General features: G+C 46.2%; 2 protein-coding genes and 1 long non-coding RNA gene across 3 annotated transcripts in view; 1 reads left to right on the top strand and 2 right to left on the bottom strand.

Moving 5' to 3' along the window:
- Nucleotides 1-334: 334 nt before the first annotated feature.
- Nucleotides 335-3,672, top strand: tsn (translin). Its single transcript, XM_079170877.1, has 6 exons — nt 335-484; nt 1,176-1,269; nt 1,358-1,454; nt 1,846-1,961; nt 2,138-2,217; nt 2,989-3,672. Exons 1-6 carry the CDS (start codon nt 419-421, stop codon nt 3,217-3,219), a joined length of 684 nt encoding a protein of 227 aa, XP_079027003.1. The 5' UTR covers nt 335-418; the 3' UTR covers nt 3,220-3,672.
- Nucleotides 3,673-3,895: 223 nt separating this feature from the next.
- Nucleotides 3,896-15,374, bottom strand: arhgef49 (Rho guanine nucleotide exchange factor 49; the record flags this gene model as incomplete). Its single annotated transcript, XM_079170319.1, has 7 exons — nt 3,896-6,981; nt 7,716-7,861; nt 8,610-9,187; nt 10,157-10,379; nt 11,419-11,439; nt 11,488-11,659; nt 14,314-15,374. 7 exons carry the CDS (start codon nt 15,372-15,374, stop codon nt 6,156-6,158), a joined length of 3,027 nt encoding a protein of 1,008 aa, XP_079026445.1. The 3' UTR covers nt 3,896-6,155.
- A 243-nt stretch (nt 15,375-15,617) lies between these two features.
- The window catches only part of LOC306704507, an 8,723-nt gene continuing 498 nt past the window's right edge, over nt 15,618-23,842 (bottom strand). The window contains exons 2-3 of the long non-coding RNA XR_013767313.1: nt 19,265-19,423; nt 15,618-15,791 (exon numbers count right to left, since the gene is read on the bottom strand). This is a non-coding gene — a long non-coding RNA (uncharacterized lncRNA). The remainder of the gene's footprint in view (nt 15,792-19,264; nt 19,424-23,842) is intronic.

Raw genomic sequence — 23,842 nt, 5'->3', positions numbered from 1 at the left:
TATAGACTGAATAGTTCACATGTTGCTCTCAACATCTTTCAGAAAAACAACAATGAATGTTATTTATTGTAACATTTATGAATAAAATGCTATTATAATTTTCAAAAGTTATTATAAAAATATTTCTCTTGTATTTGTTTGTTTATTTAAAAAGAAAAAAGAAAATCACATTTTTCCAGATAAATGTAAAGTGAATTATTTTTATTATTTTGTTATTATTTATGACACCTTTCCTGTTTTAATACATTAAATAAATACATAAATATATGTTTTCTTTAGCACTAAAAACATTGGCGACAGCAGCATGACGCGTCATGACCTCATCTCTACGCGCCACACGAAGCAGCGCGGAGCGGTTCTCGTGCACGTTCTTTTTCTAAATTAGCTTAGCCTAGCTGCTGGTGCACGGATCCTCATCATGTCTGTGACCGAGATGTTCAGCTACATTCAGGGCTTCCTGAGCGCCGACCAGGACGTCCGAGAGGTACGAATGAGCCGCGAGGCTGCTAACAGTGTTAGCGCCCCAGAGACCGTTAGCTTAGCGGCTAACTGTTTAGCCACCACAGAAGCAGCGATAAGATGACGGCAGTCTGGCGCACACAGCCAGCTGCGCTTTAAATGGTTGACTACGACAACGAGCGGCACGTTACTTCATTCCGCTCCGCTGGGATGTTCCGTTCCCTTATGAATGACGTGACGCTCTGCTGTCTGTGCTGCTATTATTAACGCGCGTTGAAGTCACCGCGTGTCGCTGAGCTGTGACGCCAGACTTCATTGAACAACATGTTAAGTTAAGACTTCGTTATCTGACGACGTGTCGCTCTTCAGTCACGCGCTCTTAACGTTAACGTGTGTTCTCTTTGATCTTCATCTAAATGTAGTTTATTCCATCAGAATATGTGTTAATGATCCTTTAAACGTGTGACACGTCTTCATTGTGTTCAACTGTTAATGGAGACGTTATATTGTATTTATTTCAATTTGTTGATTCTACTAAATTGTTTTGCTACATTCTTTTCACTAAATTTAATTTATTTAATTTATTTCTTAGTTTATTTTTATCGAGTGATCTTTGTTATTATTATTTGTCTGTCAGCGCTCTTGTTAAACTCTTTTTAAAGGTGCTCTCTAACTACAGTTATTCATGTTTAAACACGTGGTCTTCACTGTTGCAGGATATCCGTAAAGTGGTCCAGACGTTGGAGCAGACGGCCAGAGAAATCCTGACGGTCCTCCAAAGTGTCCACCAGCCGTCAGGGTTCAAAGAAAGTGAGCGTTTCAACTTTCTTCAATGACGTCGTCTCAGAGTCGTCGTCCATCTTTTAACATCTTCCTCTTCTTCTCTCCTCTCGTGTAGTTCCCAGTAAATGTGCCAGAGCTCGGGAGTTGTTCTGCACGGTGCGGACGCAGCTCGGCGAGCTGAAGACAAAGTTCCCTGTGGAGCAGTACTACAGGTCGGCTGCAGAGACCTCACCAATGAAACACCGTTCATCAAGATACTCCTGCGTTCACTGAGATGTTCATCACCATGTAGACATGTCGGTGTATTCAGTCATCAGCAGTTTAACACGATTCTCCTTTAAGCAGAGATGTGCTCGTGTGAGAGGTGGTTCACTCTGAAGTAGAGCTCTGATTTGGGAACCTTTTTGAAAGCAGTCACATGATCAGCAGACAGTTCTAAATATCTTCATCTTTTATTTAAACAACACACACACACACACACACACACACGTGGTCAAACTAAACAAAGATTTCTTGGAATGTTGTCTCAGCAAAGAATACTAGCACAGATCAAACCGTCGGGGGATACAGAGGGTCAGTGTAACGTCTCGTGGTCCTCTTCAGGTTCCATGAACATTGGCGCTTCGTCCTGCAGCGCCTGGCGTTCCTCTCCGCCTTCGTCGTTTATCTGGAGACGGAGACCCTCGTGGTCCGGGAGGAAGTCGCCAAAATACTCGGCAGTAAGTACAAAGAAAAATCACCAAAACTACATTTCACAGATGACATGTGAACACATCATGATAACGTTATCATTTACCCTCAGCCAGTACTCATGTTCACTGAGCAGAGCCTGAAGGCATCATGATGTCACTGTTACACTAGTTCACTAGTTCCTGTTGTTCCTCCTCTTCTTCAGTCGAGGTGGTGCGAGAGAAAGGCTTCCACCTGGACGTGGAGGACTACCTGGCAGGTGTGCTCATCATGGCCAGTGAGCTGGTGAGTTACCCCTTGATTTCTGTTGTCTATTATTTTGTCCACCCTGTTTATATCAATGAGGGTTGGCTTAATAACAGAGACGTCTCTGTATGACATCATACAGAGAGACGTCTCTGTATGATGTCATATTCAGCTTTATCCTCTCGTTGAATCAATGAACCTTCATGAAGAAATCATTTCTTCACAGGACTGTTGTCGGACTGCGTTAGAGAGCTGTACCTAATAAACTGGTCACTGAATGTTGAGTCATTCGTCAATAAATAGAAAACGTATTTACATCATGTGACATTTTGATCGTGAAAGTCCCGGCCTTTTAAATTGAATAGTCTTTGTTGTATATGATTGGAAATTAAATGTTTTTAAGTTTTGGTCTGACAAAACTTAAAATGGAAGATGTATGTTAATGTATCGCAACTTATCTTATTTCATTTTATTTCATCGTATCTTATCTTATGACATCTTATCGTATCATAGCTTAGCTTATGTTATGGTATCGTATAGTAGCGTATCGTAGCAGATCTTATATCTTATTTTATCGTATCTTATTGTATCTTATATCGTATTTTATTTTATCTTATTTTATCGTATCTTATATTATATTATCGTATCTTGTATTTTATTGTATCTTGTATTATCTTATTTTATCGTATCTTGTATTATTTTATCGTATCTTATTTTATCGTATCTTAAACGAGTCATCTGTTGACTAATTCTGAAGCTCAGTGGTGATTTTTGTGTTGCTTTTAAACGACCTCCCGTTTCTTCGTCCAGTCGCGGTTGGCGGTGAACAGCGTGACGGCGGGCGACTACACCCGGCCGCTCCGCGTCTCCAACTTCATCAACGAGCTGGACTCGGGCTTCCGGCTGCTCAACCTGAAGAACGACCCGCTGAGGAAGCGGTACGACGGCCTCAAGTACGACGTGAAGAAGATCGAGGAGGTGGTGTACGACCTGTCCATCCGCGGGCTCGCCAAGGAGGTCGACGCCGGCGGGGACAAGTAGCGCGGAGCCGGGGATCGAACCCGCGGCTCCGGCAGCCGAGTGAATGAATGAATGAGTCTGTTCAAGATCCGAGGTTCAGTTTGTTGCTGTTTGTTTTTTATAAGCTTCATCTGTTGTTGTTGTTTACTGAGCTGGTTCTGGTTCTTATTAATCTCATGATATCGATGTTAAATCGTTCAGATCTGTGTTTTCTGCCACAGATTTCTTTTGTGTTTATTTGCCAAAAAAAGAAAGAAAACATGTTTGTTCTCCAGGCGAGTCGACGTCTCTGGAGCCTCGTTTATGACCCAACAATCCAATAAATCCGTTTTACAGCATTCTAACCGGATTTTGATGATTTCTGACTTTGAGACAAACCTGCATTCACAGAATATCTTTTAGTAAATGAGGCTCCGGGAGCAGAAGAGCCAAAGAAATGACGAAGACGCATCACTGAGATCAGTCAGAGCAACAACGAGACCGTTTAACACTCTTCGGTTTGTCTGTTCAACAATAAGCGAACTCAAACTCTGGATGTGCTGCGTGTGTTCTTTCTCAGTGATGACGCTCATTTCTCTGCTTCTGTATTCTGTCTTTAAAATGACTGTAAATCCATTTCTACACTTCCTGCTGCGTCACAACTTTATAAAACAAATGAGTGAATGGCACTACAAACAAGGTCGTGTTTAAAATCTTTTTAATATAATTCACAATATATTACATCGGGGGAGAGATAATACATCAGGTCTTCCAAAATGCAAATGAGGAAAACTAAAGAAACCGTCTGCAGCTTGTCGGTGATCTGCTACTTCTTCTCAAACTGGTTTTGGTTTGATGAGCGTCTGACGTTTAGATCCTTCTCGTAGGAAGAATCCAGTTCAACCAGCAGCTCCACAGGAGAATCATAGTAAAGTGCATTCAAATCAAATAAAGCCTTCATAAATAATAAACACACTAAAGTAAGAGCTAGAACTTGTGATTATATTGCCTGTGAATTGATCTGTCCAGTCTGGAGATCAATGCTACGCTGACAGGTGTCCAGTAATGAAGAAGCGTAACAGTAATCGAGCACCGAGGCACAGCCGCTCAGCGCCGGGTCACATGACACAGTTCAGGCCGTGGGACGCTTTGTTTAGAGCTCAAGTTACGGAGTTTTTCAACCTTTACGCTTAAATGAGCAGACGGAGAGATTTCATGTTGTATTTTACAGGTTCGTGAAGACTGAGATTCTATAGAAATAGTGTCGAATGTATTTAATTCTTTATAATAAACGACAGGTTTGTTGATTGAAACAAGAATTTAGATAATTCTTTACATCATACATTTATTGCTTCCTGTTTCTCAAATGTTGCTTTTTATATAGTAGTAAAATAAATAACTGGATTTTGGACTTTTAGTCGAACAAAACCAAACATTAGAAAACTTTTCTCAGGGTCTCGGGATCGGAGACATTTTGTAGATCAAACAATCAGATAAATCCAAAACAGTTTGTTGCAAAATCAATCAAACTTATCATTACTTCTGTCCCACGGTCCGCTCTGTGCGACCCCCCATGAGCTCCCGAACCAGAGGTTGAAAAACTCAGCACTCAACACACAGTGAGGAGGAGGCTGTAGTGTTGGACGTTCACCTGCGTGACGTGACGGCTACAGAGGAGGTGGACTACAAACCTGCTTTCCCGGCACTACGATTATCTGAACTCATAATTCCTTCGTTGTCAGGAAGCTTTGATTGAATCTTCCGCATGGAACTCTGGGAAATGAAATGCGTGTACGGTAGCTACGTGTGTTGGAGCTGGCAGAGATTATTGCTGTCGTGTGGGTTTCTTATTTTAAACACAGTGATAACAGGAAGTCGGCTCGACTGCGTCTGTGGCAGTGAAGGTTGCTGCACCGCCGACGTCCAGCAGAGGGCAGTGACAACAAACAGAAACCACCGAACAAACATCTGGACCGACCAAACCCCTCAGTCTTGTATAAAAAGAAATTAATTACAATACAATTTTTCTTTTTCTTTTGCAGTCAGCCATGTTTCAGTCATGCTCTTCAACAGACACACCGTTTATACTGACGACACGGCTCGTCGTCGCCAAACGAGTCTTTTACAATCAAGGCAGACGAGCTCGGCCCAAGTTTTTTTTTTTTTGGTTGTCCAGGAATCTTTAATATTTTCTTTTAACGACTTCGGTCTTCGTACGTAACTTCATGACAGTATGGCGCGCTTATAGCTTTGTAAGAAACAAAAGTGCTGTATCTCTGTCTCACGAGAGAAATATTTTAATCATAGAAATAGAATAGGAGCAGAACGGACATTAAAGTCTTTTTTCGTGGTTCAAAAGAAAATGTTGATTGTCGTGGTGACAACACACGTCAGTGGGGCCGTAGACGGACGGCTGATTAGTTAGCTAGCTAACGTTAGCTTGTCCATCTCTGGGGTGTTTGGGAGTAAGGCGGAAGAAACGTTAGACCGTAATACCGTTAGGATCATTTTCTGTAACCAGTGCAGCATTAAAGCACGGTGGAATTAGCAATGCTATCATGCTACACTGGTTATCGCTAATCTGGTCATAGCAATGATCTTTCCTATGCTGTGCATGGATGAGGCATTTAGTTCTTAACATTTTTACTAATTTAGTGGCTGGCTAGTTAAGTTAGCTAGCTTGCTAATTCCAATGTGTGGATGAAGCATAAAGTTAACTTTTACTCTTTTGCTCTCTACGCTTCATTCGTCGTCTGCGACTTGCCGTAAGTCTGTTTAGGTTTTACTAATGTAGCCCGCTACAACGGTACACATAAAACATGTCCGGTGCTCTGACAATCACTGCTGCGTTGAGTTGAATGCGATTGTCCGTTCTACTTCCACTCTACTTCTATGGTTTTAACAGCAGCGTCACTCAGAAATGCTTCTTGTTGTCAGCTTAGTTTTGCAGGTTATTTACAGTGTGACAGAGGTTAGTCTCAGGAGCGGGTCTGGTTTGTGTTGATCATGATGTTGGGCAAAGCATTGCGTCTTTTCCTCCAGGTGCCCAAGTCTCGAGTGTATCTCTTAATCTGATGGAACCACTGCTGCGTGCGGGATTTGTCCGAGGCGCGAAAAACGAAAGACTCCCGCCGGATGTCGAGCACCTCGAACGTGTCCTCGCAGTCCGGATCCGTGGACACCACACAGTTTCCCAGGCGGATGGGCTCTCTGAGCACAGTGAACTTCCCGCTGCTTTTGTCCTTGATCAGAACCAGAACTCCGTCTCGAACGCTGTCCCCGCCACCTTCTCCCTGAGCCCCCACGTCGGTGCCCTGTCCCGGGGCTTCGCCGGCCCGCTGTATCCTCACCATCAGCAGACTCTGGACGTTCTGGAACTTGAGGGCCTTGCTGCCCTTCTTCACCCACTGACCGTCCGCCGGCTGGGACAACTGGAGGGGTCCCTCCATGACGAACCGCGTGTTTTCTCTCGCCCAGCCCACCGTCTTCATCGACACCTCTCGCATCTCGATGTTGATGACCTCCCGGTTTTTGCGGCTGTCGCGGCGGAACGAGCGCAGGGACCAGGTGACGCCGTTGCCCTCCTGCTTGGTCTTCATGTTGATGTGCTCCAGATGGGATTCCACCCGACTCTTGGCCTCGCGGAGACGCGCGTAGTCCGGGTGGCACTCTGGAGTGACCTTGATGATGCGGCTCAGCAGGAGCGGGTATTTGGTGACCCGCTGGAGGGGCGCCATGAGGAAGGAGCGCAAGTTCATGCGCCGCAGCGCCGTGTTGTCATTCTGGGAAACGTCCAGGAAGATTCTGAGAAGACAGAACCAGAGAAATAATTAAGTTGAAAGTGGACGAATACTTTAAGAAAGCTGATTACTGGGAATAACCAGATTGTATATAAGAAGTGGACGTAGTCATCGTGGCGTCACCCATTGGTTTGCATTTTGAAGCCTTGAGAGCAACATTTTAGCTGTCACCATCTTTGATTTTGCCCGTCGCCATCTTGCTTTTTTTGCAACCAGCAAACAGGAAGTGACCATATTTGGACTGGATGTCTCTGGTAGAGACCTGTCAATCACTGTGTAGCCCCGCCCCTAAAGCATCCCCTGCTTTATGGTCTGTGTGACTCTAAATGGACCATCATTTACTAAATGAACATCATGCTGTATTGAAGAAGACTTGAAACTAGAGATTGAGACCATAAACTCATGTTTACAATGTTTACTGAGGTAATAAATCAAGAGAGAAGTAGAGTCATTTTCTCATAGACTTCTATACAACCAGAGGAGTCGCCCCCTGGTGGACACTAGAGAGAATGCAGCTTTAACACATGAAGCTTTGGCTTCATTCGGCAGAACCGGAGGTTAATGCCCGGGAATCACAGGACGGACTGACTCATGACTATCTGTCTAAAAATATGAATCATAGCAGCTCTTCTCTCAAAATAGACCTTCTTCTGAATAAGTGATATCGGCTGTCTCTTAAATTAAGAAATACAGAAACCAGCCGTGGCATGAACTTTACACCACACACACACAATCTACCTGAGCAGCTCTTTCTCCTTCTCCAGCGTGTTGAGCATGTTGACTGAGGTGGACTGCTGCAGGCAGTAGGTCTGGAAGGCCGGCAGCATGTTGACGAACTCCAGAAAGATCTCTCCGATGTACACCGTGAGCAGATCTTCATCTCCCTGAGGTCAAACCACACGACAGAAAATGGTCAATGTGCGACTTAAATACGTCTCACACTGGGAAACAATTGGTCTTTGTCCATTATTGTATCTTAAAGCTTTCGGGTAACAGGCATGACAAAACGAAATAGTGATCAACATATTGCAAAGGCTGCATTGGATAAACTGTGTGTTGCAAGACTTTTCCTCGAGATTATTGTCGGTTTCTGGATGGAAATGGAGAAATGATGGGAGCTGCAGCAGAGTCCTAGATCTCAGAAGTTAAATTATACTTCACCAATCCCAATGACATCGGCTACCAGACCGGAAAAGAGACGGTTTCAGGATCTTCTTTCTGACTCAAATTAGAATTACTGCCTCCACCAACCAGTCAGGTGTCAGTTTACATCCATCTGGCCAAAATGTCATCACTTCATCACGTTATCCGATTAGATATTTGTGTGAAATCTTCAATAGAAGAATATGAATTCTAGTAAGTTATGTCTACGAATCTGCCTTCCTGTCTACCTACCTGTCTCCTTCCCTTCCTGTCTACCTACCTGTTCATCTACTTACCTGTCTCCCTTTCTGTGCTGCTAGCTGCTCTGATTGGAGAAAAGTTGAGAACTCTGTGCTGACTTTTCATGTTGGATAATTTTTTTAATTCAGCGTTCTTGATGTTTTTTCAACATTACCAACGAGAGCTTTAAGACCACTAAAGACAGGACCACGTCGTTGAAGCCCCAACAGTCTTCCCGTGTGCGGTCACCTGGTCGATGCTGTCCTGCAGGTGTTCAGTGAAGCGGTCGTTGACGTCAATGAGCTCCTGAACGTTGCTGAAGACCACGACGAGCTGCTCGGCCGTCAGCAGCCCGGCGCTCTGCATCGGACTGTAGAACTCGTCCTTGATGATCCGCAGGTCCTCGCCGTAGCTCGACTCCGTGTTCAGGAACTCCAGGATGGCTTCCTTGCGCTCGGTGCGCAGCTTGGAGCAACGTTCACACATGCGCTCCCCTCGCTCTTTGGAGGCGCCGTCCCTGAGCCCGCAGTCCGGACAGGGTCTCTGGGCCTCCCAGGCTCGGAGGGAGGCCGACGGTCTCTTCCAGGTGCGGGACAGACCGGGTCCGATGCCGCTGTCCACCCTCTCCACCTCGGATCCCCGGCTGCGGCGGTAACGGCGAGGCTTGCTGTCCTCCTCCTCCCGCTCGTCGCTGAGGCCCACCACGCCGCTGTCCACGCTCAGGCTGCTGATGGTGCTCCAGCGGTGCTGCCCGGACCGCGTCACGCCCAGACCCGCCTGGCGCTCCTCGCCAGGCGGCTCAGAGCGACCACGAAGGGCTGCTGGAGCTGGAGAGAGATGGAGGACGGTCAGGTTCATTAGTGCTCATGATGATGACGTCACACACACTCCCTTTAAGTCTAGTCTGAGTGTTTTTATTTTAAGAGCAACGAGGTCGTCATTTGCATATTTTGACTGACACTGAACACAGAATCATCGGAGGAACGTGTGTTTGGAGGAGGAGGCGACGACTGGGTGCAAAGGTCACAATATTCAGGTTCATTATACAATTCACGGTGATTTTCCCGAAGGTTTGAGGGAGATGTAATGAGGACCTGGACGTATGGATGTAGTTACAGGAAGCTTGTAGTCGCGTGTAGAATGTTTTTCTTCCGGGGTCGGAGTTACGTCATGTGGGTTGCCAGTTTGAGCAAAGTCCACCAATTTAAGCTTCTACATTTTCCAAACTCACTCGTATTATTCAAAGGTATTGTTCGGTTTGTAAGCATCGTGCTGAACGGTTTAATACGAATACGTGTATTGTTACACCCCGAGAAACAAAATAATAACCGTCGCTGTGGCTCATCATGAGCTTATTAGGAGGCGGTTCAACTGTAGTCGGACAGCACTGAAGGCCAAAACGCACGGCCCGCCACTGGTTCACAGTGAACAGTTTTCACTCCTGAAAAACAATCTGCTCCACATTGGGTGAATAAGACATTTGGCTCGGCCATGTTGTTTTGTAAATGGGTTCCACGTTCTTCTTTGGTTCCTTCAAAATTCTTCCAACTACATTTTGAGCATGCTTCAGATAAAAAGACTTAAATTTAATTTAGACTTTCTGTGTTTTGATGCACATTTCAATCCTGAAAACACTTCCTGTTTCTACATGAGAAATGCATTGTGGGACATGAGATGATCTGCTCACTGGATCCTTTCTAGTTTTTTAACAAAAACCTCGTAGCTTCCGTTTCATCATCAGTGTCTCCAAAAAGTGAAATTAGAGTGTGATGCATCACAGAGTTCCCTGAACTCACCGCTGTCCCGGTCTCGGTCTCGGTCTCGGTCCCGGTCTCGCCGGTGTCCGTGGAGTCGTGCGGCCGCTGCGATCTTCATCTCCAGCTGTTTGCGCTTGGAGGCGTCGGCCGGCATGGGGTCGCTGTAGTGGGGCCGCAGACGGCACTCTCGCTGCGCCCTCACCGTCTCAGCCAGCTCGTAGGCGGCGTCCGAGCTGGAGCGCCGGCAGCCCAGACCGGCGTGCTACCGGAGGAAGGACACGTGTGTCAATCAGACAGAAGAAGAAGAAGAGGGGCAGACCTCCCAGAGGACACGAGTGATGATGATGAGGTGAGCGTTACACAACACATCTCTGTTTTCTCTCTGATCCTCGTACAGCTGACGAGGATCCAGATTTCATACTGAGACACTTAATCTCCTGCCGACGGAGTCTGAACACAACCACACGCCCAGAGAAACCTGCTCTGATCTCTAACCTGAAGAAGCCGTTAACGGGGCCTCGAAGGCTCATCGTCTCCTGGCTGATGTGTTTTGGAGGTGAAGCGAGGAATTCCCCGACACGGACGGACAAAACTCTCCTCACGAGGCTTTTCACCCTTTCTAGGGTCCATCAGGGAAGGTAAGTTCAGAGGTCAACGCTACCACACGCGACGCCTCCCCCCCTCCAAACATGCACTGATGATTATCGGCTTTACGTGACAGATGACCTCCACAAACAGATCTCTGATCACGAGACTGAACGGCTTTCCATCGCTCCGTTCCAGAGAGAAAACACGACGTACAGCCTGCAGCAAGTCAGGTGAAACATGAAGGAGAATAATTCATGTTCCTCCCAATTATCAAATAGCACAACGGCGTTGCTTTGGGAATGCAGAGAATGCAGCGAATGCAGAGGATGCAGAGGATGCAGAGGATGCAGAGGATGCAGAGGATGCAGCGGCAGACTCCGAAACACAAGAGAAAGACGAGAAGCCAACGTGTTCCTCTGAAGCACCTACAGTCTCTGCATGCAGGCGAGACGTGACTCCATTCTGTCTCTGAGCTACCGACTCCTCTCACAGCATCCTTCAGACGATCGGTCCTGTCTCAACAAATACCTCTGCATCAGAGTGTGTGTGTGTGTGTGTGTGTGTGTGTGTGTGTGTGTGTGTGTCGCAGTCATCCCTGAACACCACACAGAGCTTCTGTTCTACCGCCAAAGCAACGGAGGAAAAACCAGACGACACGTTAACGACATGACAGAAAAACAGAAAAAGGAAATAAAATGAATAGAAGTCCTTACGCATTCTCCTGCTTCCTCTCTTCCTCCTCCTCTTCCTCCTCTTCCTCCTCTTCCTCCTCCTCCTCCTGCAGGCGTGTCGTCGTCGTCGTCAGCCTCGGCTCTGCAGGCCGGTGCAGCCGTTGCCATGGCAACGGCGGAGGGCTGACAGTCGGCCGGGGGGGCAGCGGCGATGTCGTCACGGCCGCCGTCCTGGTCACCTGACAGCCTGACGGGGGCCTCGGAGGAGATCTCTGCACTGCAGCTGGAGGAGGAGGAGGAGGAGGAGGAGGAGGAGGGAGGGGGAGAGGGGGGAGAGGAAGAGGAGGAGGAAGGAGAGGGAGGGGGGAGGTTGAAATTGTAATTCTGGCAGAGCTCTCTCCTCCTCACAGCATCTCTGTCACTCATTCCTCGTCTCCTTCCTCCTCTTCAGCTCACATGCCTCTCTGCTTCCTGCTTTCTTCTATACTCGCCACACACCCTCCTCCTCCTCCTCCTCCTCCTCATCATCACCTTTTTACCCCTCAAACACCCAAATCAATGCCTCCCCCCTCAGGAGGACAGCAAGTAGACACATGAACCCACGGACCACACACACACACCTACACACACACACACACACACACACACACACACCTACACACACACACCTACACTGACTATAAATAAATAACATCTTGTTTTACAGGAAACACATTTATATATTTATATGTTTATGTTCTACAGCACTAGCAGTGTCACTAATGTGGGCGTGTCTCTCAGGCTGCAGGTACAACCAATCAGAGAGGAGCTAATGAAAGATGAGTGACAGCTTTAGATTCTGCTCTGTGCTAGATATCGATGTAGTTTCTAACACTGGGGAGCTTCACGCTCCAGCAAACAGAAACAACAACAAAATATGACATCACGGCCGGAAAACTCTCGTTTCAGCAGCTTGAGAAGATGATTATGTTTGAAATGAAGCGTGCTGGAGGTTCTGTGTGTGATCAGCAGGTTTAATACGCGTCTCACAGAGCGTGTGTGTGCATCGCTGTATTAAAGGGACTCTGCTGCTCTGAAACACTTCCACTTTCGTCCACAGGGGGCGCCAGAATCAACTCTACGTGAGTCCCTCCTAGCAATTTAAATACCGTCGCTGCAGATCGTTTCCATTATTAACGAATCTGTCAAATACATTACTTGAAATAAATTGTTAAATCTTTGACATTTAGGAACGAATAAATAACCCGGAACCCAGGAAGACATCTTCAAACTGCTTGTTTTGATGTTGACACTTAATGATGTCATCAAAGAGTTAATTAATCTAGAGTTTAGTAAAACTAGCTTTTAAAAGTAATCATAAAGTCAGTTAGTTAGAACGTAGATGATGAAAAGCTAAACTGACGTTTACAGACAGGATTACATTTAATCTTTCTAAATTTAAGTTAGATTTAAAGTGAAAATATGATCTTTGTGATTCTGAGGACTCGTTTAAAGTTTCTGCTTTATAATAAACAGAGACATGAAAATCTCACTTTTTACAATATGGGACCTTTAAACAATCAGCTAGGCACGTAATAAAAACTCTGCATCTGTGGCATAATATGAAACACAAATGTGTTTCATATTAATCTACAGAACGTTCTTGGTTGGTGTCGTACGTGTAATCACAGGCGCGGCTCTGACGCGTCCACACAACGTGTCACTAAAGGCTTTTCCTTCACGGCGCTGCCGTCGCTCTGTGGGTGATGTATGAAGTAATAACCTGCAGCTTCAGTCCGGCAGCAAAGCTCTGAACGTGATCGAGCGCCGCTCAACACACCGCCGTGTGACACACAAATGAACCCGCCCGTCACTTCCACTGATGCATATCACTCCAATGAAATATAGTCACGAGTGTGCATCTAACAGAGACAAATACATAGAAACGGTCCCTCCACAACCAGAGCTGCACTAACGCTCCGTAAGCAAGTTAGGCTGCATGACAACACTTCAACAAAGAGACGCACGGGTGGAAGCCAAACACCTCGGGCTGCAGACATCACACAGAATACTGTCATGTTTTATTAATACAATCTTTAAATATATTCACAGAGCCTGAAGCCACATTTAAAGCGCAGCGTGTTGCATTGTGGGAACTAAAAGATGAATCCATTGGGGATAAACCATGTTGAAGGTGTCTGTGGAGGAGCTGCAGTCATCAGCTGATGATCCATTACAAGAAGAATGAAAAACTTGAGCTTCTTAAATGTGAGAATTTGCTGCTTTTCTCATTTTGCTACTGACTGAAGCATCTGAACAACTATTGGATTTCCATGAAATTGTAAAGAGACATTCATGATCTCCAGAGGATTAACCCCACTGACGTTTCCTCTTTTTGTTGTTTTCAGTGAAATGTTTCAACATGTGTTTGTGGTTCACCTGGACAGGTCTCCAGACTAGTACCATGTCTTTGGATTGTGGGAGGAAGACGGAGAACCCAGAGAGAACAAAACTCCACACAGAGGAGGACGTGCAGCCCAGGAGTCGAACCCCGGTCCCTCTCGCTGTGAGGCCTCCAGCAGCAGGTGTGTGTGTGTGTGTGTGTGTGTGTGTGTGTGTGTGTGTGTGTGTGTGTGTGTGTGTGTGTGTGTGTGTGTGTGTGTGTGTGTGTGTGTGTGTGTGTGTGTGTGTGTGTGTGTGTGTGTGTGTGTGTGTGTGTGTGTGTGTTATCCATTTATCTCAGTTATTGTGCTAACAGCTGTCAGAGCTAACAGGGCTGCAGACAGGCTGGAGGTCTGGCGCCGTCTCTCTCTGCGAGCTGTTGGCTCAGTAACAAGGACGAGCCAGAGGAGGGCGTGTTTCACACCACAGTTTGAGTCCAAGTATAAAAAGATCCAGAATATTTATTTGAACCACCTTAATGTACACCGTGATGGTGAACATGCTGCTAACACTCACCTCTTCTTGATGAGGTCCAGAGCCGACCCGATGAGGCCGTCCTTCATCTTGTAGATCTTGGCTCCGTAGCTGGACAGGTCCGTCCCCTCCAGGAGGAGCGCCGGGCAGCAGCTGGAGGGCCGACCCCAGTTCTCCCTGCTGGGCGGGAAGGGAACCGATCCGGCCGGTTCCAGGCTGCTCCTCCTCCTCGGGCCCGTGCAGATGGGAGTGTATGTGGTGACGGAGGTGGGAGCTGCGGTGCTCCTCGGTTCTCCCTGCACCTCCTCCGAGTCCTTTTTTCTGTTTCCTCCACCAGAAGGAGGACTCTTAACGTCTGATGCTTCTTTAGATCTTCCAGCTCTCACAGAACCGGCTGTGGACTCCTGGTCCTGGTCTCCCTCCTTCTGCCTCATCCTTTTAAACTCCTCGAACGTGGGGATGTGGAGGCGTCCCACGGGAGGTCTGCGGCGCTCGGACGCAGAATCCGATCTCCTCCTGGTCCCCGCGATGTTGTCTGTTGTGTAGGACGTCGTCACCACCTCCGGGCTGGACGGGGAGCTGTGGAGAGCCAGGTTGGGGCTGCTGTTCTGCCGCCGGAGCTGCAGGCGCCTCAGGACCTCCTGCTTGATGTCCTCGGGGCTGGTGATGCGCGTGCAGCTCGGCGGCCTGGACGCGGCGGCGGTGGAACTCACGTCGTGCATGGACGCGGCAGCCAGGGTGGTCGCCAGAGGCCGCAGCGGGAGGTGCTTCAGGTGCTCCGCGGACGACCTTGCGCTCTGGAGGCGGAGCTTCTCTCTCAGGCCCTTCCTCGCATCCCATTCGTCGCCGCTGCCCGGAAACAGCAGCTGGGGGAAGAGCGGCAGGTCCTTCCTGGGCAGCACGTGTCGAGGGTAAAACGCCAGGCTCTCTTGGTTGGGGACCAGTCCAGGGGCCCCCATCATAGATCCATCCGGGGGCCCGTCATACCAGTGGCTGGTGGAGGTGTAGCGCAAAATAAACTCGCTGTCCATACTCCTGTAAGGGGCGGCGCCGAACGCACACAGGCCAGGATCCGCTACGGTGTTCCAGTTCAGGTTCTCCATGCTCCTGTAGGGCCTGTAGCTTCCTGCATAGCCGCAGGGGCCTGGGGCCGGACCCGGACCCAGAGGGCCCTGCCTGCCGGAGCAGTACCTCAGCCCCAGGTTGGTGAGCAGGGTGCTGCTGTTGCACCTGGAAATGAGCGGGAAGTGGGGCCACTGGAGGCCCGGGTAGTGAGGGAGGCCGGGTCTGTGTCGGTGGAAGGAGGACAGGGGGTCGGGGGACAACGGGAGGTCAGCGATGCAGGGCTCCATGTCTATGACGAGGCGGAGGGGGGAGGCGCAGCCGGCAGGGGAGCCGGCAGGAGAGCCGACGGAGGCGGCGGTGGCGGTGGAGGAGGCGGAGGAGTAGTCACATGGTGGAGGAGGCTTCACGTCTGACATGGCTGTGGGCGGAGCAGACGGGCCTCAGACTCCTGCAGCCTGCAGAGACCACCAGAGAAACATGTTAGTACCACAGGAAGTAGTTCTGTCTGCTGCAACATCACTACGAGAGACAATTCACCAGATCACCAGAACCTCCTTCAGCTCAGACTCCAGCAGAGACCGGTCCACCGTGGACAGACCCAGATCCAGGAGCTGTGGAGGGAGGAGGAGAGCTCGGCTCCCTCAGCAGCGTCTCCAGCGTCTTTTTGTTAATATTATGGTCTGTGTGTTAAACCGAGAACCCGGCTCGCTCTCATATATAAATATATTCTACTCTCGTACTTTATGTCTCGGCCATGTGACCCAGATTAGTCAGAGGTCTCCGGTCTCGGCTCTGGACCCGGAGACGGTGTCTCTGAACCAGAATAATCACATTCATTTGATGTAGATGGCTCCCTGTCTTCCCCTTCAGGCTTTCTTTCTCTGCAGAGAGAATGATAATAGAGGGATTATTGCTCTGCTTGTCAGGCTATTAAAACACGAGATTGAGAGACGGATACAGAGACAGAGAGACAGGAAATGAGTGTGACGCTGAGCCGAGGGGACGGTAATGAAGATAACTGCTCATCTTCTCCTCCTGACTCATCAGACAGCAGCAGTAGATGAGCAGAGAGCCGCTCTGTGATGAGGACAGATAGCACGTCGCTCTCGTTCCGTCTGCAGCGTTATGAAACACGAGGACTCGGAGGGCTCATCCTCGACGCATCAGCTGAATAATAAAACCCAAATCATCTCCGGACTCAAAGAACGCTCCCTGATGCCGGAGCACGAACGAGGCCTTCGTCCACGAAGCTTCGGCAGTAATGGATGAATCTCCGTTCCTCACGTGTTTGGAGGGAAGAAGAGTTGATCAGCAGCCTCCGACGTTACGAGCACAAGCGCTTCACTCAAAGCTGCTGTTTGATTAATGCTTCTCTACAAAGCAAGAAGAGAATAATACCATGTTGATTTAAGGCGGCAGGGCAAACCTATTTGACTGTGGAACAATATTACGATAATAAATCAGTTTGGCTGCAAGAAAATCTCTGTTTAGACCAGAAAACCATCATGTGACCTGCAGAGAACCGCTGCTCTTACATTTGATTTCAATTAATGAAATATGTTTAAACTCTAATACAGAACATGACTGAAGTGTCATAAATAGTAGGATGTTATGCGTAAGTCAAGTTAAACATGCAGAAATTGTCAGATATTGCCTCAAATATTACGATGCGAATGTAAATCTAATATTTAGATGCAACAGGCAGAAGGTTAACACAGAGATGATTTCACTACATTCAGTCAGTACCTAGTGTTTATAAGTTGTCTGCAGTTGGTCTGCAGGCCGTAGTTTGGGACTAAAGTGAATCCTCACTACGGTGTGAACTGGAAGTTAATTCACTCATAGAAACAATCACACGAAGAGAAAAGTGTCAAAGAACTCTTAAAGGGCCGGCAACGTGTCGGATGTGGTGACACCTAGTGGTGAGGCTGCAGATTGCAACCAACTAAATCCTCCTTCACAGGTGAAGCTGCAGCTGATTCTGACCAACCGGTTGAATGTCTTTGCTGTCTTTGGTTCTCTCATTGGTTTGTGGATATTTTGAAGCCTTAAGTCTGGAGTTTTGGCCGTCGCCATTTTGGATTTTTGCGTCCAGTGAACAGGAAGTGACCATATGTGGACTGAGGAGGAGTGACGTAGAGACGCCGTATACGTCTCTGGTAGAGACCTGTCAATCACTGTGTAGCCCCGCCCCTAAAGCATCCCCTGCTTTATGGTCTGTGTGACTCTAAATGGACCATCATTTACTAAATGAACATCATGCTGTATTGAAGAAGACTTGAAACTAGAGATTGAGACCATAAACTCATGTTTACAATGTTTACTGAGGTAATAAATCAAGAGAGAAGTAGAGTCATTTTCTCATAGACTTCTATACAACCAGAGGAGTCGCCCCCTGGTGGACACTAGAGAGAATGCAGCTTTAACACATGAAGCATGAAGTCTGCAACATTTCCCAGGATGATCTTATTAGAACCGGAGATATTAAAGGAATGCCGACCACGCTGTAAACATCTAATATTCATCCCTTCTGTCCATTATCAGGAACACCGACCGCTGTATTACCACCTTCATGTTCTAAATCAATACGCTTCCTCCCTCTGCTCCGTGGGGGAGAACATGAGGAACGTTTTGTGGTTCTTCTTAAAGGACCTCCTCTGGACTTAAACTGCTTTCTGTTAAATGTGATTCTGCTACTCAGACACAAATAAGTGAGCGTGCACAAGAGAAAAAGAGCTGATATGTGGTATTTGGCTTTAATTAGCGTGTGTGTGTGTGTGTGTGTGTGTGTGTGTGTGTGTGTGTGTGTGTGCTGCTCAGCATGCCTCACTCTCTTTCTGTGGTTGAATTACTGGCAGGATAAAGGCTCTCTGGAGGGCAGCACTCTCTCTCCGTGAGCTAACAGAGGAATAACTCATCTCTCCCAGCAGGACAGTAAATCAGCCGCCATCTCCCAGCATGCACTGGGGCTGGTTGCTCCAGATATGATGGCAGAGCGTGCGAGAGAGGAACGGCATCAGAATGAGGAAATAAATCATTTGTGTGATCGGAGTGTCTCCGTTATTAATTGAACCTCCATCTTAACAAGTCAGTCAGTGTATTATTGAGTCCTTCACTTTCATATCGTGTGGACTAAAGAGTGTCGGATTCAGTGATTCCGCTGCTTTCTTCCTCATGAAGCAACTTGTTTTTTTCAAACTTTTATTCATCTGCATGAACGTCAGCCAATCAGTGCTGAGATCTCATTCGCTTTGACGTAACTTTGGATAAAGTGTCAAAATAAAATCTCATTAAGACAAGAAACTAACCGTCGCCATCTTGGTTTCTAACAGTCGCCATCTTGGTTTCTAACAGTCGCCATCTTGGTTTTTAACCGTCGCCATCTTGGTTTCTAACAGTCACCATCTTGGTTTCTAAAAGTCGCCATCTTGGTTTTTAACCATCGCCATCTTGGTTTCTAACATTCGCCATCTTGGTTTTTAACCGTCGCCATCTTGGTTTCTAACAGTCGCCATCTTGGTTTCTAACAGTCGCCATCTTGGTTTTTAACCGTCGCCATCTTGGTTTCTAACAGTCGCCATCTTGGTTTCTAACAGTCGCCATCTTGGTTTTTAACCATCGCCATCTTGGTTTCTAACAGTCGCCATCTTGGTTTTTAACCATCGCCATCTTGGTTTCTAACAGTCGCCATCTTGGTTTTAACTTTGACGTATCTTTGGATAAAGTTTCACAATAAAAGCAACTCATTTTTAAAGAAACGCTCAGAACGTGTTCCTGTTTTTGGGATGACGCGATAGTTCTTTCCACCGGTGAGTCTCCCTCCTCTCTGACTGAGGTTACAGGTTATCTGACGGTCAGCGTCGGGTTGCAGAGATCAGGTTTGGAAGCAAATCCTCATCAGCTGCAGCTGCTGATCCTCTAAACTCACCCCATTCTAATCAAGTCTCCACGCGGCTTCTCTCCTCCTGCAGGTCATGGGATCAGATCCCAAAGCGGCCGCCTTCCTCTTCCTCTTCTCTTCTTCCTCTCCTCTCTGCACGGCGGTCTGTCTGGAGTTTCCACGGAGATGGACAGACGTGACCTCGAGCTGCAAGTAAAGAGAGAGAAGAAGAAGAAGAATATCAATCAATGAGCTGCTTCTTCTGCACAAAAAACAAAGCACCAGGATGGAGATGCTGCTGTGGTTCACTCTGAGACAAAGAGACAACAGAGAACCACAGAGAACCACAGAGAACCACAGAGAACAGAGAACAACAGAGAACCACAGAGGACAAAAGAGGACAACAGAGGACAACAGAGAACCACAGAGAACAACAGAGGACAACAGAGAACCACATAGATCAACAGAGAACCACAGAGAACAACAGAGGACAACAGAGGACAACAGAGAACCACAGAGAACCACAGAGGACAACAGAGGACAACAGAGAACCACAGAGAACCACAGAGAACAACAGAGAACAACAGAGAACCACAGAGAACCACAGAGAACAACAGAGAACAACAGAGAACCACAGAGAACCACAGAGAACAGAGACCCACAGAGACTGGAGGTCTGAAGAACAGATGTTTTATCCTGATACGTAAACAAACTGAGTCCTCTCACTGATTAAATTAGACGTTAAGTCAATTACATAATTAGTGTTTCTGTCAGGAGAGAGAAGCAGATCACACACACATATACTGTGTGTGTGTGTGTGTATTTATGTGTGTGTGTGTGTGTGTGGGTGTGCGTGTGTGTGTGTATTTGTGTGTGTGTGTGTGTGTGTTTGCGTGCGTGCGTGCGTGCGTGTGCGTGATGTCATTATAGAGAGGAAACTATACGTTTAAAGCTTTATCTAATGCAACTTCACCTTTTAATTAAACAATAAAGATAACAAAAATAAATTAAATTTGACATGCCAATTATATAATCAATAATAATAATTAATTCATATTAATAAAAATTCCAGTTGTAAATAAAACATAAAATTAAAATGAAAGAATAAAATAAAAAATGTGTCCCTATCAATTAAATAATAAAATAAAGTGATGAAAAATTAAGCTTAATTAAAATCAAATTATGTTTCACTAAATTTAAGAAAATAATAATCAATAGATCCATACACAATAGATCAATAAACAATAGATCAATAGATCCATAAACAATAGATCAATAAACAATAGATCAATAGATCCATAAACAATAGATCAATAAACAATAGATCAATAGATCAATAAACAATAGATCAATAGATCCATAAACAATAGATCAATAGATCAATAATAAATAGATCCACACCTCGTCTGCTCCACTAAAATCCTGCTTCCACCTCTTCAACATCCTCACGATGATAAAAATTAAAGTAATTCAGGGCTCAGGTCACATGACCCCCCCCCCCCCCCTCATCCCAGGAGCGCTGGATTATTGACAGAGAACCGCTTTTTCCTGCAAACATCCAACTTCCATATTTAGACGGTCTCCACATTTAAAACTGATCCGATGACGTCGCTCTGTGTCCTCACAGAAACCTCACTCTGACTCACAACCTTTTATTATTAGTATGATTTATTTATTAAATCACTGAGGCTTCATTCATCCTCACAAGATCTCATTACTGATGTGTGTGTGTGTGTGTGAGAACATGTCAGCAAGTCATCTTCATGAATGAATATCATTTCTGTGGTTCCATATAAAAACAGATATAATAGAAGAAGAAGAAGAAGAAGAATACAGGAGTCACATTTACTGAGGTTTTGAAGTTCGTTTTTGTCCGTCACCAATCTTGGTTTTTTAAAACCAGAAGTGACTCAAGAGGGCGGAGCTAATTACAACTGAACGATGAACAAAACATTTTTAGGAAGCAAAATGATATAATTAACTTCCATTCAATGTGAAAGAGTTAAAGTTTTAAGACGAAAACACTACAAACTCCTAGAGAGAGACCTGTCAATCACTGTAAGCCCCGCCCCTAAAGCATCCCCTGCTTTATGGTCTGTGTGACTCTAAATGGACCATCATTTACTAAATGAACATCATGCTGTATTGAAGAAGACTTGAAACTAGAGATTGAGACCATAAACTCATGTTTACAATGTTTACTGAGGTAATAAATCAAGAGAGAAGTAGAGTCATTTTCTCATAGACTTCTATACAACCAGAGGAGTCGCCCCCTGGTGGACATTAGAGAGAATGCAGCTTTAACACGTGAAGCATGAAGTCTGCAACATTTCCCAGGATGATCTTATTAGAACCGGAGATATTAAAGGAACTCCGGCCACGCTGTAAACGGGGAGGACCGCCTTAACATCTAATATTCATCCCTTCTGTCCATTATCAGGAACACCGACCGCTGTTGGACAGCAGAGAGAATACAGCTTTAACACATGAAGGGGTTAACCCAATACAAACGTATTGATTAACGTAGCTTTAGCTTTAGTGCTGTGCGTGTACGTGGACAGACGGCTGCTGTGATATTTCACTCTGACCGACAACAACACTGAAACATGGCCGACCGGTTTCTCTTTCTATGAGCCGACCGAAGCCTGAAACGACAACATGAGAGTGACGGCGAGAGACGGAGGTGTGAGGCAGTCCGGAGAGGAGACGATGTCGCTCTGAAGGCAGGAAGTAGGTCCGCTATCACTGCCTGTATTCAAATCCACTATCTCTCCGTTTGCATGACATTTAGCTGATAGTGTGTCAGCGGTTCAACATTTATCCTGCTGAGCTGCAGAAACGTTCTTCTGCAGAATAATCCACTTTGTCTCTCTGTTCAGCTAAAGCACGGATCAACTCATCGATGCAGCTGAGCTTTTGGAGCTCGGAGACATTAAGATGAAGAAGTTTGGACCATGCTGAGTGTGATGTCACTTGAGTCATCGTCAGCTGAAGACCTGTCGGCGGCCAAATTGCATTGTGGGTAATGTAGGCGCGAGGTTTGATCAACAATGCATAGATTAATAAGCTGCTCTCTGCTCTGCTGTATCAATTTTGATTATTTTTTTCCAAACTGTCCATCATGAGTCTGACTGAATGTCCGACTGTTTTAGGTGTAACATTTAATTTAATTTAATTCAGCATTACCAACAATAAGGAGTCTGATATACGGAGAGTTGGTTGATTCATGCTGGAGGTTTTAACATCTGTTGTATCAGGCAAAAATAAGTACACTGTTGAAAAAGTAAGTATTTCTGGAGCTTGTGAGCAGCTACGTGTTTTCATTACTTTGGGAACTCGAATGCACGAGACAGGAAACGATGCTTTCTCCGCTTTTAAGCTCCAACTTCCACCAATAAATGAAAAATGCACCGACTGCAACACATGCAGAGCAGAGTGATCTACAGACGCAGGAAATAAGGGTGTAAAATGTAAAAAACACTAAAAAAAGAACCATTCCTGCAGAGTTTCTTCAAAGGAAACATTCACACACACACACACACCCACACACACACACACACACACACACACACACACACACACACACACACACACACACACACACACACACACACACACACCCACACACACACACACACCACACACACACACACACACACACACACACACCCACACACACACACACACACACACACAGAGACACACACACACACACACACACACACACCCACACACACACACACACACCCACACACACACACCCACACACACACACCCACCCACACACACACACCCACACACACACACACACCCACACACACACACACACACACACACACACACACACACACACACACACACACACACACACACACACACACACACACACTCACACACCTCCTCACTGGTTCCCATCAGTCAGAGGAATGTGGGTTAATGAGGCTCCACCCGGGGCCTCAGTCAGCTGAGGGTGGGGGGGCAGAGAGACACTGAGCTACATCAAAGGTGGACGAGGAGAGTGCAGTTAATGAGGCGGTGAGATGTTCATGAACTCCTCGTCTCTGGAGACGTTTTACTACGACAGCTGAGCGCTCTGAATTAAAATGAAGTCACTGTTGTTTGTGTATAAATAGACGGCTGTGTGTTGAGGATCAGTGTCTGTGTGCATCCTCCTAGTTTAGACCACAATCACCTCCTTTATTCTGGTTTATGCCCTTATTCTGAAAAACACAATATAATCTGTTTCCATGGCTAATGAGTATTAAATATCCTGACTAATAACTAATAACAGAAGAAATAATGTTTGTCTCATAGTACTATAAACCGCTGTGTAGTGGTTTAAAACTCTGGATCTGCAAGTAAGAATCACAGACTTTAAAACATATGGACGTAGTTTCTGTGACGTCACACAGAGGTTTCTAAAGAGCCAAAATAAAACTCCAGTGACGACATCCAAAAGTGAAGTCAACTAGCTCGAAGCTACCAAGCTAGCTGAGGCTAACAAGCTTGTCAAGTATCTTGTATGCTTCAGTAAAGACTCTATTTTAAACCAAACCAACATCTTTTACTAAACCTACCTGAGTATTTCATGATTACTGAACTTAACTAAGAGGTGTTGTTGTCTCA

This window comes from Pholis gunnellus (genome assembly GCF_910591455.1).
Source record: "Pholis gunnellus genome assembly, chromosome: 12".
NCBI lineage: Eukaryota > Metazoa > Chordata > Actinopteri > Perciformes > Pholidae > Pholis > Pholis gunnellus.
This window is presented reverse-complemented; position numbering and strand designations above follow the sequence as displayed.